The 18,711-nt window shown below is 46.7% G+C and overlaps 2 protein-coding genes across 8 annotated transcripts; both read left to right on the plus strand.

Moving 5' to 3' along the window:
- Positions 1-967: 967 nt before the first annotated feature.
- Positions 968-14,223, plus strand: LOC308580495 (uncharacterized protein). Of its 5 annotated transcripts, none has more exons than XM_081182213.1 (5): positions 968-1,413; positions 2,136-2,179; positions 10,641-10,693; positions 11,561-11,677; positions 11,948-14,223. In XM_081182213.1, exons 1-5 carry the CDS (start codon positions 1,147-1,149, stop codon positions 13,624-13,626), a joined length of 2,160 nt encoding a protein of 719 aa, XP_081038339.1. In that variant the 5' UTR covers positions 968-1,146; the 3' UTR covers positions 13,627-14,223. The 5 variants fall into 5 exon arrangements, with proteins under 5 accessions (XP_081038339.1, XP_081038338.1, XP_081038340.1 ...); XM_081182212.1 differs by having other exon boundaries at positions 969-1,413; positions 2,136-2,176; positions 10,638-10,693; XM_081182214.1 differs by having other exon boundaries at positions 1,290-1,454; positions 2,136-2,176; positions 10,638-10,693.
- On the plus strand, positions 2,180-7,623 carry LOC308580567 (uncharacterized protein). 3 transcript variants are annotated; one of them, XM_081182403.1, is made up of 3 exons: positions 2,180-2,239; positions 3,682-3,798; positions 4,946-7,623. In XM_081182403.1, the coding sequence occupies exons 1-3, from the start codon at positions 2,206-2,208 to the stop codon at positions 6,724-6,726; spliced, it is 1,932 nt and encodes a 643-aa protein (XP_081038529.1). In that variant the 5' UTR covers positions 2,180-2,205; the 3' UTR covers positions 6,727-7,623. The 3 variants fall into 3 exon arrangements, with proteins under 3 accessions (XP_081038529.1, XP_081038527.1, XP_081038528.1); XM_081182401.1 differs by lacking the exon at positions 2,180-2,239 and having other exon boundaries at positions 3,600-3,798; XM_081182402.1 differs by lacking the exon at positions 2,180-2,239 and having other exon boundaries at positions 3,600-3,798; positions 4,949-7,623.
- Positions 14,224-18,711: the final 4,488 nt, after the last annotated feature.

Genomic DNA, 18,711 nt, shown 5'->3' on the forward strand with positions numbered 1-18,711 from the left:
TACCTCGGGTTACAGACGCTTCGGGTTGCATGATTTCGGGTTGCGCACTGCACCAAACCTGAAAGTACCGTAACGGGTTACTTCCAGGTTTTGGTGCTTGCGCATTCGCAGAAGCACTAAATCGTGCTTTGCGCAGAAGCGTTGAATCGCAACCCATGTGCGCGCAGAAAGTGCTTCCCTCACGGATCATGTTCGCAACCTGAGAGTCCACTGTAATAATAATTTATCCCCCACCCATCTGGCTGCGTCTCCCCAGCCAACATTAAAAACTTCCCTAAATAGGGCTGCCTTCAATTGTCTTCTAAAAGTCAGCGAGTTGTTTATTCCCAATTTTACACTGGAAGTGAGCGGGGCTGCCTGCCATCTCCCTCTTGCCCTGAACTGATGGGACTTGAGATGCTCTCTTGCGAACAGAGACTTCGAAGGGCTTTCCACCTGGAGCACAAGCCCAGCTGCCTCTTTGCGTTTTTAATACCCCGCCTTTTCTCCAAGGGGCTCATGGCGGCCTCTGCTGCTCTCCGCTTTCGTAGCTACCATCACAACAACCCTGTGAGGTGGGTCAGCTTGAGAGGCCGCCAGCAGCCACAGGTCGCTCCCTGATCAGTACTTTTGGTTTAGATGGGGGCACGAGACTCTTAATCTCGGGGTCATGGGTTCGAGTCCCACGTGAGGCAAGAGTCCTGCATTCCCGGCGGTTGGTCTGGATGACCCTTGGGGTCCCTTCCAAGACTAGAATCCAACCACGTTGACATGCAAGTTTGCTTCGCCTTCTCATTCTTTTGGCCGGGCACCATTGCTTTACTGGTGTGCCAGTAAGCGAGTAAATAGAAAGGGAAAATAAATAAATATAAATAAATAATAAATATAAAAAATAAAAAATAAATAAAAAATAAGTGAGACCCTTCCCCAGAGCCCAAAGGCACTTTTTTTGCCCCAGGGAGGAACAAACTACACCTCCCAGAATCCTTTGGGTCTGGTAAAAGGGAAGAAGCGAAGGACTAGGGCATCCCAAGCATAAACTAAGGTTGGTAGTGCAATAGCTCTGCAAACAAGCATTTGGGTTTCCTCAAACACTGCACTTCAATTGGAAGAAAGCAGAGCTCAGGCGAGGCTGGATTGTAAGCGAGTAAATAGAAAGGAGGGGCCATGAACAGCCTTTCCCAGAGCCCAAAGGCATATTTTGTCTTCCCAGGGAGGAAAAGACTACACCTCCCAGAATCCTTTGGGTCTGGAAAAAAAAAAAGGGAAGGAGCGAAGGACACGAGGACTTTCCATTTTGCGTGGGTCTTTTGCAGGAGGCGTCCGGCCATCGCGATCTCTGGGGTGCAAAGAGGCTTCGCGGTGGAGGCTGAAGGTGGGAGCAGGAAGGAGTCTTTGCTGGCAGAGGCGCCCTTCGGAAGCAGCTCTCCACGGGTGAGAGGGCGCCGTCTGAACCCTGCAACACGTGAATGCCGGTGAGGGGGCGGGCAGGAAAGGGCGGCGGGAGAAATAAGCCATTTTGGCTTTTCCCATTGCACGGATAAGTTTGCACGTTGCATCGGGGTGAAAGAGGAGGAAGGGGGGATTCTCGAGAGCAGAAGAAAACTCATTCATTCCCCTTTGAAATTAAACGGTAAAATTTTCTAAAATGGAATATTACCAGAGGTAACTAGCAATATGAAACATAGTAATAGTAGATGATAAAGATGCATCAATGCTGTATACTAGCGTGTCGCGACACACAGTTTGGAAAGCTCCGGTACGCAGCATTAAAGTCTCGCATTGAATATAAGTGATCTGAAAAAAGGACTTTTACAATCTGAAAACGGATACAATGTATGCACTTTTTTGGTAACCCCCAAGAAAATCTTGAATAATCATAATAATAAAAACAACCCAAAGAATGAAATTGCAAGCATCTATGGCAGGCATGGCCAGACTTGGCCCTTCAGTTGTTTTGGGACTACAACTCCTATCATCCCTAGCTAACCGGACCAGTGGTCAGAGATGATGGGAGTTGTAGTCCCAAAACATCTGGAGGGCCAAGTTTGGCCATGCCTGATCTATGGGGAAGACCGAGATTCCCACTCTGCGCTTGCCACCAAAGGTGTTATTGAGGTGCTGCAGTTCTTGCTGAGGGCATTTTGTCATTACAGAGACCACTAACCTTTGAGGAAGGGCCCTCCCTGCTGGACGTTGTCCGAAGAGCCCTAGGCAAGGGAGGCCATGCCGGAGAATGAGGGGGATGCGGCCTCTCTGGGTAAGGCGCCTCCTTCCTCGAGTCTGAAGCAGTCCTTCCGGGACATTTTCTTGTCGCTCTTCTTTTGGGGTGGAGGGGTAGGTGGGGAGCAGGTTTGTTGCACCAGAGCTGCAAATGTACTTTATTCTTAACGCCATCCATTTTGATCCCGACTTTCCCCCCTCCGAGGAGCGCAATGTGGGGCACACGGGTCTCCCCCCCCCAATTTAATCCCCACAACAAGCCCCAAATGGCCTTGCATACCTGAAGGAGTGTCTCCACCCCCATCACTCTGCCTGGACACTGAGGTCCAGCTCCAAGGGCCTTCTGGCGGTTCCCTTAATGCAAATAGTGAAATTACAGGCAGAGGGCCTTCTCGGCAGTGGCGCCCGCCCTGTGAAACACCCTCCCAGCAGATTTCAAGGAATTAAAAAAACTATATAAGCTTTTGAAGGCAGCCCTGTATCAGGAAGTTTTTAATGTTAGATGTTTTATTATGTTATTATATGTGCTGGAAGCTGCCCAGAGTGGCTGGGGCAACCCATTCAAATGGGTGGGGTACAAATAAAAAAGTATTCTTATTAGTAATCTAGCATAGGTGTGGAGAACTCAGACTGTTGTGTGGCTTTAAGGTAGGATTCTGTGCAAAATGAAAAATATTGGATGGGCAGGGAATAATAATAATAAGAATAAGAATACAGTGGTACCTCGGGTTAAGAACTTAATTTGTTCTGGAGGTCCGTTCTTAACCTGAAACTGTTCTTAACCTGAGGTATCACTTTAGCTAATGGGGCCTCCCGCTGCTGCCGTGCCACTGCTGCACGATTTCTGTTCTCATCCTGAAGCAAAGTTCTTAACCTGAGGTACTATTTCTGGGTTAGCGGAGTCTGTAACTTGAAGCGTATGTAACCTGAAGTGTATGTAACCCGAGGTACCACTGTAATAATAATAATAATAAACAGTTCTGTGAGGTAGGGTAGCCCTAAGAGGGAATGACTGGACCAATATTTCCTGATGAGTTTCATGGCTGAGGGGGATTTGAACCCTGGTCTCCCAGATTCCAGTCTGGCACTTTAACCACTGCGCTGCACTCTAGCTGTGCAAAATAGGTTTGCTGGCATGTGAGGGACTCCCACCAGCGTAACAGCAACAGTCTGGAAGCGCCAACCAAGTCCCCTTCCAGGGGTCCTGGCAGTGCAGTCCTGACCCCCCACCCTGCAGCCATCTTCAGCCGTCCTCCCTTCTGTTTCCAGCACAGAGCAACGGGCCACCTTGCCCCACACAAACATGCAGCCCCCTAACCCAAAGTACTGTTTAGTTATGGGTTCCTCCTCAGAAAAGTTTGAGAGAGCTTTGGATGACCAGCCGCTGGGGATAGTTTGGGCCATGAAACCAAATGCTTCCTCCATGCTTCCTTCTTCTCACTTCTTCTTCTTCCTTCTTCTCACTTCTTTCCCGCATAGCACTGCCGCTTCCCAAGACGAGCCTCATACCCAGCACAGAGCAAGCGGAAGAGCCCAGGACGCCACAATATCAGATCTCAGACGGAACAGGGGCTGCCATTTTGGACACCAACTCAGGTGAGGCAGTTTGGGTGGGATGACGAGTCCGTTCAGAGTTTCTCCTCCCTTGATGAGAATTGGCAAGAAAAACGTTCTCTGTTACTTCATTCATAGGGTTAGTAAGGATCCTGTTGTGTTAAAGCTGCTTCTCCCACAGACCTGGCCACTGTTTTTCCTTTCCCCACCCCTGTCCTTCCTCCTCAATGTACTATTTTTAAGAACATGAAAACTTAGAATCTCGATTTTCTCACAATCCCTGCTTTGGTCTGTCCTGCATTTTCCAAGCTTCAGCTTCGGGGGGGGGGGGGCTCTGCCTTTTTGCACAATGCAAGAGGGAGAGAAACTTCGCTTTTCCCTTTACACCTCTGCCCTCTCCTCCCTCCACCACCTTTGCTGTTCCTCCTCTAGCTCTGCTGCCTGCTGAGTCCCTCAGGCCCAGAAGTTAGGAGGATCAAGGAGAGGAAGAAGAAAGTGGGGAATGAGAGCAAAGAGGCAAATGCCAGGGTGGCGACTGCCAAGCTTTCTAGCTCTGTGAGCACATTAGGGTTTTGTTTTTTCTTTAAAGCATCTTCTGTGGGCACTACCCATTCTGGTGATTCCTCCCTGGACTGAGAGGAGGAACCTTTAACGGCATCATTGTTCGAAGGGATTTGGGTGGAAACCTGAACAAGTGGAATTTCTCTTGAGCCTCGAAAAGGACCTAGAGCTGAAAGAAGTGGGGAAGAGTGTCCCTTTCCATCTCCCTCCTCCTTCTTCTTCTTCAGTTTGGATTCTGAGGCTATTTTAAGGTTACCAGATTTTTTTTCAATGAACCCTGGGACACTTTTCAACTTCCTACTAAATAGCTGGATTTTGCCAGGGGACCGATTTGTAAATCCGGCGACTGTCCCTGGGAAACGGGGACGTCTGGTAACCTTAGGCTACTTCTCTGCCATCCTCAAACCCCAATTCCGCTTTCGGGCAAGAATGGGCAAGAAAAATGTTCTCTGTTACTTCATTTTAAAAGGCTCTTCCACTGGTTATACCTTATGCAGTGGGTGTTGTGGGCGGGGGGAGGGAGAGAAGTGGTACGACCTCCGTCTCTCACGCATCATCTGATCCAATGATTTCAGTCTGGATTGTGAAGCTACTTCTCTGCCTGATTCCGCTTTCTTCACTCTCTCAGCAGGTATTTCAAGGAGGAAACACTTCTGCCCAGAGAGTGGCCAATGCTTTGCCTTCGGATTGGCTCTTGCTGGACACCAGAGAATCCACACAGGGGAGAAGATCCAGGAAAGCTCAGAGCGTGGGGAATGTTTTGGTCAGAGTTCAGAGATTGTGAGTCCTTTGGAAACCCCTGTGTCTTTGGAGTTCAGGAAGGTCCTTGCTCATCAGCCCATCGTTCTGATCCACCGGAACATCCATGCAGGAGGAGATAAGCCATATCGCTGCTTGGAGTGTGGGGAAGGTTTTTCCCAACTCTCCGATTTTGTGAAACATGAAAGAGGCCACACGGGAGAGAAACCCCACAAATACAGCAAGAGTAGGATCGGGTTCCCCAAGAGATCACAGCTTCATGGACACCATAAAGTCCACACGGGAGAGAAGCCCCACAAATGCAGTGTGTGTGGGTTATGCTTTTCGGATAGGTCAAAACTTGTTACCCATCAGCGAACCCACACTGGAGAAAAACCCTATAAATGCCTGGAGTGTGGGAAATCATTTGCTCAAAAGTCAGGCCTTGTGATCCATCAGAGGCTCCACACAGGAGAGAAGCCCTATGAGTGCTGGGAGTGTGGGAAATGTTTTCCTCAAAACGCACAGCTTTGGAGCCATCGGTTGGTTCACACAGGGGAGAAACGGTATAAATGCTTTGAATGTGGAAAAAAGTTTACTTCCCGTTCCAACCTTGTAACCCATCAGAAAACCCACACAGGAGAAAGGCCCCATAAGTGTCTGGAGTGTGGCAAATGTTTCCCCACAAATGTAAGTCTCAGGCGACACCAGAGAATCCACACGGGAGAGAAACCTTATGAATGTAGAGAGTGTGGGAAATGTTTTTATGAGAAAGCTGGCCTTCTGAGCCATCAGACTGTTCACAGTGGAGAGAGGCCCCATAAATGTGCGGAGTGTGGGAAAAGTTTTCTTATAGCATCACAACTTGTAATCCACCAGAGAATCCATACGGGAGAGAAACCCTACAAATGCATGGAGTGTGAAAAATGCTTTTCCCAGAAACAACACCTCAAGCAGCATGAAAAAATCCACACTGGGCAGAAACCCTACAAATGCATGGAGTGTGAAAAATGTTTTGCCAACAAATCATACCTTCATGCACACCAGAGAATCCACACAGGAGTGAGACCATATGAATGTGGAGAGTGTGGGAAATGTTTTCCCTCTTCATCATATCTTATTATTCATAAGAGAGTCCACACAGGAGAGAAACCATATAAATGTTTAGACTGTGGAATGTCATTTACTTTAGCACAAAGCCTTAGGGGGCACCAGAGGATCCACACAGGAGAGAAACCCTATAAATGTTTGGAGTGTGGGAAATGTTTTTCAAGGAGAGACACCCTTGTGAAACATCAGAGAACCCACACAGGAAAGAAATCCTATAAATGCTTGGAGTGTGAGAAATCATTTCCTCAGAAGTCATGCCTTGTGATCCATCAGAGAACCCACACAGGAGAGAAACCCTATAAATGCTTGGAGTGTGAGAAATCATTTCCTCAGAAGTCATGCCTTGTGATCCATCAGAGAACCCACACAGGAGAGAAACCCTATAAATGCTTGGAGTGTGAGAAATCATTTCCTCGGAAGTCACGCCTTGTGATCCACCAGAGAACCCACACAGGAGAGAAACCTTACAGGTGCTTGGAGTGTGGGGAATGTTTTTCTCGGTCACGATATCTTCACAAACACCACAAAGTCCACACAGGAGGAGAGCTTCCCAATGTGTAGAGTGTGGGAAATATTGAAGGTGGAAACCTTCAAAGACTCCATGTGGAATAAAGAGCATATAAATGTTGTGAGTGTGGGGAATATTTTGATAAGTGGTCAGCCCTCGTGGCACACCAGAGGGTCCATCCCAAAAGGAGGACGGACAGACATTAGGAGCGTGGAATATGCTTTGTAAAGAAAGGAATCTTTTATCAAAACTGGAGACTCCACAAAGGAAATAAATTGCAAGTGTCTGGAGTGTGGGAAATGATTTGCTGCTCTTTCGGACCTTCAAAGGCACCAGAGAATCCACAAAAAAAGGAAACCCATTAATGTTTCGAGTGCTGGAAATGTTTGTCCTGGAAGGGCTAGGCTGGTGCTGCCTCAGGGAGTCCACACAGGAGAGAAACCACACCAACGCTTTGAGTATGTGTAATGCCAGATATTTTTAGAAGGTGGTGTCTCCTGATCTCGATGTAATGGTAGCTTTAAATCCTTATATATTTATCTGTACATATAATGAGGACTTTTCCATAGATCTAATTGCATGATGAGGACTTGGCATCAACCAGAGGTCTAGACAGCTGGCCTGATAAGGAGTCAACTAGCAGACAGGCCTGTCTTGACCCAGCCATGGAATTGGCAGTTAGACATAGACTTTGGCTCAGCGCTGGGAACAGAGGGAGTAACTTTGCTCTGTGCCAACGGAGGAGATAAGGAAGGATGGCAACAGCACTTAAAGAGCCCTCCTGCTATTAGATCGTGTTTAAAAGCCTATATATAAGGGCTCAGCGACAGCAGCTCTCTAAGTCCCTCGTTCGAGTTCTGCTGGTGAACATCAACATTGGCCCTATTGAGGGAAGGGAAGGATCTCCTGCTCAAGGGGTCTCTGCTGCAAATGAGATGAACCTTGAACTTCGCTTTTGCAGTTATCTCCATAATATCCTTTTGATCTTGTATCTTAAGTGTCCCTCATTACTGAGTATGGAAATAGATGTTAGACTGCTTGAATAATATTTAGAATATACTGGACCCCATGACCTTTGTTTTAAAAGGGCTGTCTCAGGTATCTAACTGTTGGAGATGCACTAGGGATAATGCTTCTCTAAAAGGTACGTTTTTTCATTGTCCTATAACTGAAACTATCAACAGAACTGTACGGAATAACCTTACATTTACTGAGCAAAATATCCTCTTGAATTATATACCCGGCACATGGAACCTTACAAAAGGACTATACGAGTGGACTTTCCGTGCCCTGACTGCAGCAAAAGGACTGATACTGATGCATGGGAAAAATAAAAATGCGGCTCCCTTCTACAATTGGATTGAAGTCTTATACAAACTCGCAACATTTGAACAACTTGGATATAAATACAGACTTGCCATGGACAAGTTCAATGACATTTCGGATCAATTTTTACAAATATTGTAATAGGTTAAGGTCTGGTGAAGTACAATAACAACCTTGTAAAATATAGTTTGGGGTTTTTCCACCTCTTCCCCCCTTTATTTCCCCCTCTTACACAGTTTCTGTTTCTTTTTCTCTCATTTACATCTCACCATGTTTAGTTCTGTTTAACCTGGCGTGCTCTGGTCCATGGGGTCATGAAGAGTCGGACACAACTAAACAACAAATGTTTAGCTCACATACAATTTTGTACTTTTTCAACTTTCAGTAAAGATTATTTTTTTAAAAAAGTTAAGACTGCTTATTTGCCTTTTCTTTGCTTAAATTAATAAAAACTTCTTCCTGTTCCTTCTTCGCCACCAAAGAGTACATTGAGGTGGAGAATTCAAAACTGTTTTAAGCCATGAGCAAAATATTCCCTTCGCTCCTCCCCTCTGAAACATAACATTTTTTTATCATGGAAGACAAAAAGCCTCCCAAAAATCCTTGGAATGTGAAAAATCCTACTTCCTCCCGCCTTAAAAAAATTTCATTTATTGAAAATCAAAGCAGTGCATACAAAAAACTCCAAGTCAGAAAAACACTCAGTGAATTCAACCTGATGCAATCTCACTTTATGTTAGATAAGTAAGAAAAACAAAACAAAAAATTAAAGGAAGGGAAGAAAAAGCTAAAGAGTAAGACTACTAACATACTACGTACTTTGAAGTTTGAATTTCAAAGCATCATAACGTAAATGTACATTTTCCATTTTGCTGATGGCATTCCTTTTACTGATATTTTTACCATTCTGCTTTGAGGTTCGTTTGTTTCTTGAATGGTCCAGTGGAGGACAACTTTCAGGAAACAAATAAGCGAATAAGATCTCTTCGGCTTTGAAATTCTCCTCCTGACAACCTTGATGGGGCTTAAGGCAGTTTTACACTGGAAGTGAGTGAGGCTGCCCAGCATCTCCGTCTTCCGCCTCTTGTGAACTGAGAGGGGGTTGCAGAGGCCAAAATGCTCTTATTTCTGTCCCCGCTCCTAGAACTGTCTTGGGTGAGCCTTAGCCGGAAGGCAGGACCCCCCTGCGCCAGCCCAGCTCCATTTCTCCTCTCCCGCCTTTTCCCCAAGGGGCTCATGGCGGCCTCTGCTGCTCTCCGCTTCCACAGCTCCCATCACAACAACCCTGTGAGGTGGGGCAGCTTGAGAGGCCGCCAGCAGCCCCAGGTCGCTCCCTGATCAGTACTTTTGGTTTAGATGGGGACTCTTGATCTTAGGGTCACGGGTTCGAGTCCCACGTGAGGTAAAAGAGCGCAGCGTTGCCGGGGGTTGGACTGGATGACCCTCGGGGTCCCTTCCAAGTCTAGAATCCCACCACGTTGACGTGCAAGCCGGTTTCATCTTCTCATTCTTTTTGCCAGGCACCACTGCCACGTGTTAGGCGGTACAGAGAGGTGTGCCAGTAGGTGAGCAAATAGAAAGGGAAAATGAAAATAAATAAGCGCCCTTCCCCAGAGCCGCCCCAAAGCAACTCTTTTCCCCCCTTAGAGGAACAGACTACAAATCCCAGAATCCCTTGCGTCTGGGAAAAGGGAAGAAGCGAAGGGGCAGGACGTCTCAAGAGGTGCCTGTTTCCTCTGGCCAGCCCCCATTTGTGTGGGTCTTTTGCAGGAGGCGTCCGGCCATCGCGATCTCTGGGGTGCAAAGAGGTTTTGCAGGGGAGGCTGAAGGTGGGAGCAGGAAGGAGTCTTTGCTGGCAGAGGGGCCCTTCGGAAGCAGCTCTACGCGGGTGAGAGGGCACCGTCTGAACCCTGCAACACGTGAATGCCGGTGAGGGGGCGGGGCAGGAAAGGGCGGCGGGAAAGATGAGCCATTTTGGCTTTCCCCATTGCACGGATAAGTTTGCACGTTGCATCGGGGTGAAAGAGGAGGAAGGGGAGATTCTCGAGAGCAGAAGAAAACTCATTCATTCATTCCTCTTTGAAAGCTTGGTGGAATATTGTGCATATTTTTATACTGCATGCAGCAGAGCTTTCCAAACTTTTCATGTTGGTGACACACTTTTTAGACATGCATCATTTTGCAATGCAGTAATTCAGTTTTGCATCATTTTGCAACGCAGTAATTCAGTTTCCCTAGCAAACCAGAGGTTAAACTAACCCTTTTCCAGCCCCGGGAGTAACATGAGGAGTTTTTAAACGACACACCTACACACTGCAGCCGACACACTAATGTGTCGCGACACACAGTTTGGAAAGCTCTGGTACAGAGCATTAAAATCTCACATTGAATATAAAAGAACTGAAGAAAGGACTTCTATGATTTGAAAACGGAGACGATGTATGCACTTTTTTGGTAGAAAGAAAGAAAGAAGTTGGAAGGATCCATGGGGAAGACTGAGATTCCCACTCTGCTCTTGCCACCAAAGGTGTTATTGAGGTGCTGCAGTTTCTGCTGAGGGCATTTTGTCATTACAGAGACCGTCAACCTTTGATTAAGGGGCTGTTTATTTCTCCAGGGTCGAAAGGGCCCTCCCTGCTGGCCGAAGAGCAAGGGAGGCCATGCTGGAGAATGAGGGGGACGTGGCCTCTCTGGGTAAGGACCCTCTTTCCTCGAGTCTGAAGCAGTCCTTCCGGGACATTTTCTTCTCACTCTTCTTTTGGGGTGGAGGGGTAGGTGGGGAGCAGATTTGTTGCACGAGAGATGCAAATGTACTTTATTCCAAATGCCTTGCATTTTCATCCCAGCTTTTCCCCCTCCAAGAAGCTCAAGGTGGGGCGCACTGGTCTCTCCCCCCCCCCATTTAATCCCCACAACAAACCCTAGACAGCCTTGGCCCAGGATACCCGAAGAAGTGTCTCCAGCCCCATCGTTCAGCCCGGACACTGGGGCCCACCTCCTCCGAGGGTCTTCTGCCGGTTCCCTCACCGCAAGAAGCGACGTTACAGGGAACCAGCCAAAGGCAGCCTTCTTGGTAGTGGCCCCCTCTCTTTGGAACGCCCTCCCACCAAGTGTCAAGGAAATAAACAACTATATCACCTTTAGAAGACGTTTGAATGCAGCCCTGTATCAGGAAGTGTTTATGTTTGAGGGACTCCCATCAGCATCACAGCCACAGTCGGGAAGCCCCAACCATGTTCCTTCCCTGGAGCCCCTGGCAGTGCAGTCCCCACCCCCCACCCTGCTGACATCTTCAGCCATCCTCTGTCCACCTTCTGGCACAGAGCGAAGGACCACCTTGCCCCCTACAAACACCCAGCCCCCTAACCCAAGGTACGGTTTAGTTACAGGTTCTCCTTCCCCATAAATGTTTGAGATAAGTGGTCATTGGGGATAGTTTGGACCATAAGGCTGAATGCTTCCTCCATGCTTTCTCCTTCTCACTTCTTCTTTTTCTTCTTCTTTTTCTTCGTCTTCCTCTTCTTCCTTCTTTTTCCTTCTTCTCACTTCTTTCCCGCATAGCACTGCCGCTTCCCAAGACGAGCCTCGTCCCCAGCACAGAGCAAGCGGAAGAGCCCAGGACGCCACAATATCAGATCTCAGACGGAACAGGGGCTGCCATTTTGGACACCAGCTCAGGTGAGGCAGTTTGGGTGGGATGACGAGTCCGTTCAGAGTTTCTCCTCCCTTGCTGAGAATGGGCAAGGAAAATGTTCTCTGTTACTTCATTTTAAAAGGCTCTTTCGCTGGTTATACCTTATGCAGTGGGGGTTGTGGGCGGGGGGGAGGGGGAGAAATGGTACGACCTCCGTCTCTCACGCATCATCTGATCCAATGATTTCGGTCTGGATTCTGAAGCTACTTCTCAGCCATCTTCAAACCCTGATTCCGCTTTCTTCACTCTCTCAGCAGGTATTTCAAGGAGGAAACACTTCTGCCCAGAGAGTGGCCAATGCTTTGCCTTCGGATTGGCTCTTGCTGGACACCAGAGAATCCACACAGGGGAGAAGATCCAGGAAAGCTCTGAGCGTGGGGAATGTTTTGGTCAGAGTTCAGAGATTGTGAGCCCTTTGGAAACCCCTGTGTCTTTGGAGTTCAGGAAGGTTCTTGCTCATCAGCCCATCGTTCTGATCCACCGGAACGTCCATGCAGGAGGAGATAAGTCATATCGCTGCTTGGAGTGTGGGGAAGGTTTTTCCCGACTCTCAGATTTTGTGAAGCATGAAAGAGGCCACACGGGAGAGAAACCCCACAAATATGGCAAGAGTAGGATCGGGTTCCCCAAGAGATCACAGCTTCATGGACACCATAAAGTCCACACGGGAGAGAAGCCCCACAAATGCAGTGTGTGTGGGTTATGCTTTTCGGTTAGGTCACAACTTGTTACCCATCAGCGAACCCACACTGGAGAAAAACCCTATAAATGCCTGGAGTGTGGGAAATCATTTGCTCAAAAGTCAGGCCTTGTGATCCATCAGAGGCTCCACACAGGAGAGAAGCCCTATGAGTGCTGGGAGTGTGGGAAATGTTTTCCTCAAAACGCACAGCTTTGGAGCCATCGGTTGGTTCACACAGGGGAGAAACGGTATAAATGCTTTGAATGTGGAAAAAAGTTTACTTCCCGTTCCGGCCTTGTAATCCATCAGAAAACCCACACAGGAGAAAGGCCCCATAAGTGTCTGGAGTGTGGCAAATGTTTCCCCACAAAGGGAAGTCTCAGGCGACACCAGAGAATCCACACAGGAGAGAAACCCTATGAATGTAGAGAGTGTGGGAAATGTTTTCATGAGAAAGCTGAACTTCTGAGGCATCAGACTGTGCACACCGGGGAGAGGCCCCATAAATGTGTGGAGTGTGGGAAATGTTTTATTTCAGCATCACATCTTGCAATCCACCAGAGAATCCATACGGGAGAGAAACCCTACAAATGCATGGAATGTGGAAAATGCTTTTCCCAGAAACAACACCTCAAGCAGCATGAAAAAATCCACACTGGGGAGAAACCCTACAAATGCGTGGAGTGTGAAAAATGTTTTGCCAGCAAATCACACCTTCATGTACACGAGAGAATCCACACAGGAGTGAGACCATATGAATGTGGAGAGTGTGGGAAATGTTTTTCCTCTTCATCACATCTTATTATTCATAAGAGAGTCCACACAGGAGAAAAGCCACATAAATGTTTAGACTGTGGAATGTCATTTACTTTCGCACAAAGCCTTAGGGGGCACCAGAGGATCCACACAGGAGAGAAACCCCACAAGTGCTTGGAGTGTGAGAAATACTTTGCTATAAAATCAGAGCTTAACATGCATCAAAGGATCCACACAGGAGAAAAACCCTACAAATGCATGGAGTGTGAGAAATCATTTCCTCAGAAGTCATGCCTTGTGATCCATCAGAGGATCCACACAGGAGAGAAACCTTACAGGTGCTTGGAGTGTGGAAAATGTTTTTCTCAATCATCACATGTTCGCAAACACCAGAAAGTCCACACAGGAGAGAGGCCTTACCAATGTGTAGAGTGTGGGAAATGGTTTTCACAGAGTGGGAACCTTAGAAAACACCAGAGACTCCATATGGAATAGAAAGCAAATAAACGTTGGGAGTGTGGAGAATGCTTTGTAAAGAAATGAATCTTTTATCAACACTGGAGACTCCACAAAGGAAATACAATGCAAGTGTCTGGAGTGTGGGAAATGAATTGCTGCTCATTTGGACCTTCAATGGCACCAGCGAATCCACAAAAAAGGGAAACCCATTAATGTTTTGAGTGCGGGAAATGTTTGTCCTGGATGGGCTAGGCTGGTGCTGCCTCAGGGAGTCCACACAGGAGAGAAACCACACCAACGCTCTGAGTATGTGTATTGCCGGAAAATTTTTAGAAGGTGGTGTCTCCTGATCTCGATGTAATGTTAGCTTTAAATCCTTTTAACTCTATCTGTACATATAACGAGGGCTTCCCCATGAATTTATCTATATGATGGGAACTTGGCATCAACCAGAGGTGTAGACAGCTGGCCTGATAAGGAGTCAACTAGCAGACAGGCCTATCTTGACCCAGCCATGGAATTGGCAATTAGACATAGACTTTGGCTCACCGCTGGGCACAGAGGGAGTAACTTTGCTCTGTGCCAACGGAGGAGATAAGGAAGGATGGCAACAGAACTTATAGAGCCCACCTGCTATTAAGGGTTTCAGAACTTACAGGGTTAAAGAGTTCTGAGTGACGTTCTGAGTGACACATTCTTGAGGCGTGGTTACAGACACATTCGGGGAGTGGTTTTACTCTGAGTGTTTTAGTCTGTGTTTGCTCGGAAGGAAGGCGAGAGAAAATGTGCGCTCTCTCACCAGGAGATTTATGAGCTGTTTTACTGCACGAATAAAGTCTTGGAGATAAGCAAGACAAGCTGCGTCAAGTCTGACATTTATTACCCACACACTGCATTCGCTTCTCGCCGCTGCGATTACTCTGCTAAGCCAACCCAAGGAGGGCAGAGAGGACGTTTCCGTGACCGGAGGGAGCAGGGGTGCGCAACGGAAGCCTGCAAGACTCCATATGGCCTTCTTGGCGGCAACAGATCGTGTTTAAAAGCCTCCATATAAGGGCTCAGCGACAGCAGCTCTCTAAGTCCCTCATTTGAGTTCTGCTGGTGAATGTCAACGTTGGCCCTATTGAGGGAAGGGAAGGATCTCCTGCTCTCAGGGTCTCTGCTGCAAATTAGATGAACCATGAACTTCGCTTTTGCAGTTATCTCTGTTGTCTTTTTGCAGTATAGTAACGTTGCGGAGAGCTTGCTGGGGAGATCATGCATTAAAAAGAGAGGACTCAAAAATAACTTAAAGAAGGTTTTAATAAGAAAAACAAAAACTCCATTTACACTAAATATATTAACAGTCCAGACCAGACCAGACCCAACCACCAACCCATCCCCCAGGGTAATGGGAGAGCTAGGTGCTGCTCCTTATATACTCTACCCAAATGCTGACACGCCTTAATCAAATACAACTCAGCAGCACCTGCTATGTTTCACAGCTGTAAAGCTGGGTCTCGTTAGTTTTCTCTGGCCCTTGCTCCGGCCCCTTAAAGACATACACATGGAGTGGAACAATGATGAACCTTTACATTTAAAGAAACCATTCAACATTTCCCCTGCGGTTCTTCATTGTGGAACAAAAACATAAAGCATACTTTGTACATGTCTTTCATGTGTAATGTAAACTGCAACCTATAATGTTTGGTATGTTTAAGGTACATTACCACTCTCTTAGGAGCAGAGAAACATTGCATAGTGGGCTTTTCCACACTGTGAAGCATCTTTTAACAAAAGCTTAACTGTTTCATATTTTACACTTGGTGAATAACACAAATCATAATCTTCGCCTGGAATTTGTTGAAAACCTCTAGCAACTAGTCTTGCCTTGTACCTTACAACTTCATTTTTGTCATTCATTTTAACTCTATAAACCCATTTTGAATCAATAAGTCTCATATCTGGGGTTTGTGGTATGAGAGACCAAGTGTTATGCTCTTTTAAAGAAGCTATCTTAGAGTTCATAGCTTTATACCAATTTACAGCTTGGTGCTTAGGTAAATTCTGAACATCATTGTAGCTTTTTGGCTCAAAAACCACCTTATTGGCATACACAGTATTAAAATGTTCATCTGTGAAACGTTGTGGCTTCTGCCTCTTTCTATCTGAACGTCTCAGTCCGGAAGGAGAGTCAGGCTTCTCAGACTTAATGGGACTGAGTGAACTACTAGTTTCAGGTTGTAAATCATCATTGTCAGACTGAAGAGGTGCCTGTAGGCTAAGCTCACGGTCAGAAAACTCAAGAGAATCTAACCTCCCCTTAGGTGCCTGTGACTTTAAATCAAACAAATTACCAGATTCAACAGGCTTTTTGTTTTTCCCCATTAATTCAGAAGCACCATTTTCTCCTGCTGCTGCTTCTTCCTCTTCTTCCTCAGTATCATTTATACCATCAGTATCTTGGAAAACAGCAACTCCATTCCAATTTACAGTTTGTATCATGCTTCTGGTAATATGAAATTTGCCAGTTGCTGGTATGTAAATTCTGTACGCCCCCTGCTGGTAGCCCATTAATTTTCCCTGGACACTACGCTCACCCAATTTCTGCTTAGCAGGATAATGCATAATTACATCTGAACCCCAAATGCGTAGGTATTTCAGATTAGGGCGTTTTTTAAACAACTTCTCATAGGGGGTGACATCTAAACCAGAATGATAACTGCGATTTCTAACATAACAAAAGGCATGGAGCGCTTCAGCCCAAAAGTCTTTGGGCAGATTAGCATCATGTAGATAAGTTTTAACCCCTGCCTGCAAGTCACGCTGCACAACTTCAACAAGTCCATTTTGCCAGGGACTTCGGGGGCAAGATAACTCATGAGTAGTCCCCTGCGCTTCCAGGAATTTCTCAAAATCCTCAGAAACAAATTCCCCACCCCGGTCAGAAAACAGGTTCTTAATTGGTTTGTTAAAGTGCGTTTTTACCCAGTTGCAAAAAACCTTGTACTTCTCAAATGCTTGGGACTTCTCAGCTATTGCATAAGTCCAACAATATCTACTATACTGGTCTATCAGGGTAAGCCAGTACTTCGAGCCTCCTAATGATGGTGGGAGTGGCCCAACTAAATCACAATGTACACGCTCAAATGGCTCAGTTACTTTCCTATCTGAGCACCTACCCTTGCGTGCAACCTTAATCTTATTCTTGGAACAAGATAGACACTGCATAAAGAATTTACATGGTTTTAAGTTGAGGCCATCGACAATATTCTGTGTCTTAATTACATCAGCAAAATTCAGGTGTCCCAGAATTCTGTGTGCCATGTGGACACACCCAGAATGTGGCCTTACATTCCTCAACCCCTGGCTTGACTGTGCTGCTCTGCAATTTATAGGCGATTGTGAGTAGGTGCGAAAATACAGTCTATATAAACCATCAGATTCCCGGGCACACAATAGACGTTTGTTCCCATCGAAAAACTCACACATTGACTTTAAGAAACACACAGCTATGCCTTGACGAGCAAAACACCTTACTGATAATAAATTGTCCATTGAGGGGCAGTAAATGCAGTTCGCTATTGTAATGTTTAAAGAGTCAAGTTTAACAGTACCCCTGCCAAGCGACTGCAGGACTTGTGAATTGGCTAAATGTACATTACCAATTTCCTCTTCGAAAGAAATAAACAAGCTTCGGTTGTTGCAGATATGCTGAGATGCAACTGAGTCCACAATAAAAGAATTCCACTTGGCATCTTTAATTCGTTTACGATCTGTAGTCCGAGCGTGAAAAGCTCGCGGCTCGTTTTGACGAACAGAAACAGGCTTGGGAGTACTTTGCTTTCTTTTGGCTCTGCAGTCCCTTGCAAAATGTCCTTGCTTATTGCAGAACCAACAACGCTTTGCAGCTTTAAATGCAGTTGTATCACCACAGGTTAGCATATGGTGTTCCTCATTCTTTCTGGAAACAGGAGTGCTTATGGCACAAGCCTCCCTTCTATCCAACTCGCCCATTAATCATGCCATTACCCCTTCCACAGTTAATTGTGCTGGTGGAACGGATATTTCCGTTCCACCTTAAAAGGGAGCAGGCTTTGGGGAGTCACAGAGTCTGCGCATGTCCTGTTGACAGGATGTTTATGTTTGCTGTATTCCTTTCGGTTTTGCCAGTCGGCTCAGAGACGCTGACAGAATGGACGTGTTTTCTTTTGTTCTGTTCATGTTCTAATAAAGTCTGTAAATTCTGCTCTTCTGCTCTTCTGCGGTGCAAGCTTTTGACTGTGCTTTCTGCTGAAAGAGGGTGCACCCAGCCTAGGAATGTGGCTAGGAATTCCAAAGGCTTTGTGCCCCTAACTGTTGGATCTGCGTGACTACGGGAGGCCGATGGTCGTCCAGAACTCCGGCTTGGGGGCCATGATGGACGTTATCTCCCTGGCAGTTTCCCAACAACAAGGTTTCAGGCCCAGATTCATAGCACCTACAGGAGAGTAAAGCTGCAACAGACTGCGTTTGAGGTATGTGGGGAAAGCGAAAGAAAAAAGGGACGCTTTTCTGTTTTACCTCGCAAGGAGCCTTTGATCTCCGGCAAGGCTTAATTGGCCTGGGAGCTGAGCCAAAGAGGCTTCATGATTAATGGCTGCCAAGATAAGGAGTCTCTCGAGTTAAAATAAGACTCACGGCTAAAGTAAAAGCTGGAATGGAGTTTTTCCAAGCTTCTGGAGATGCTGAATGCCTTAAGTTACATGGGCAGAATTATGAAACCTGGGCAAAATGGTGTGAATCTTTGCTGCGTCAGTTTGGGGTCTGGCATACTGTATTTGAGGCCCCCCCCAGTTCCTCTGACAGAGAGATGGAAATCGCATGATTCGAGAGCGATGGACGTAATAGTCCTATCCGTATCTCTTGAGGAAATTAAGACGCTGGCTGGCAACACCACTGCACGTGGAATGTGGACTGCTTTGAAAAAAGCTCATTTGCCAGTAATCCCAGCCCAGAGTTTGACTGCATCGGAGGTCCTAGCTGTTTCCCAGAATGCGGGTGATTGCAGGGATGCTGAGGGCACCGGTTGCAAGCTGCAGGGGGAGCTGACCGTCACGTCATCCCAGGCAGCATTCCAGCCTCCAGGGGGAGCCAAGGAGT

The sequence above is a fragment of the Podarcis bocagei genome (genome assembly GCF_964188305.1).
Source record: "Podarcis bocagei genome assembly, chromosome: 2".
In the NCBI taxonomy this organism is placed as follows: domain Eukaryota; kingdom Metazoa; phylum Chordata; class Lepidosauria; order Squamata; family Lacertidae; genus Podarcis; species Podarcis bocagei.

Excerpts from the sequence above, each read along its gene's own strand:
- LOC308580567 (XM_081182401.1), top strand. The coding sequence starts at position 3,615 with ATGCTTCCTCCATGCTTCCTTCTTCTCACTTCTTCTTCTTCCTTCTTC. Across the intron at positions 3,799-4,945 it reads CATTTTGGACACCAACTCAG|CAGGTATTTCAAGGAGGAAA; the intron begins GTGAGGCAGTTT and ends TCACTCTCTCAG.
- LOC308580495 (XM_081182210.1), top strand. The coding sequence starts at position 9,586 with ATGAAAATAAATAAGCGCCCTTCCCCAGAGCCGCCCCAAAGCAACTCT. Across the intron at positions 9,888-10,616 it reads TCGGAAGCAGCTCTACGCGG|GGTCGAAAGGGCCCTCCCTG; the intron begins GTGAGAGGGCAC and ends TTATTTCTCCAG. Across the intron at positions 10,694-11,560 it reads GGGGGACGTGGCCTCTCTGG|CACTGCCGCTTCCCAAGACG; the intron begins GTAAGGACCCTC and ends TTTCCCGCATAG.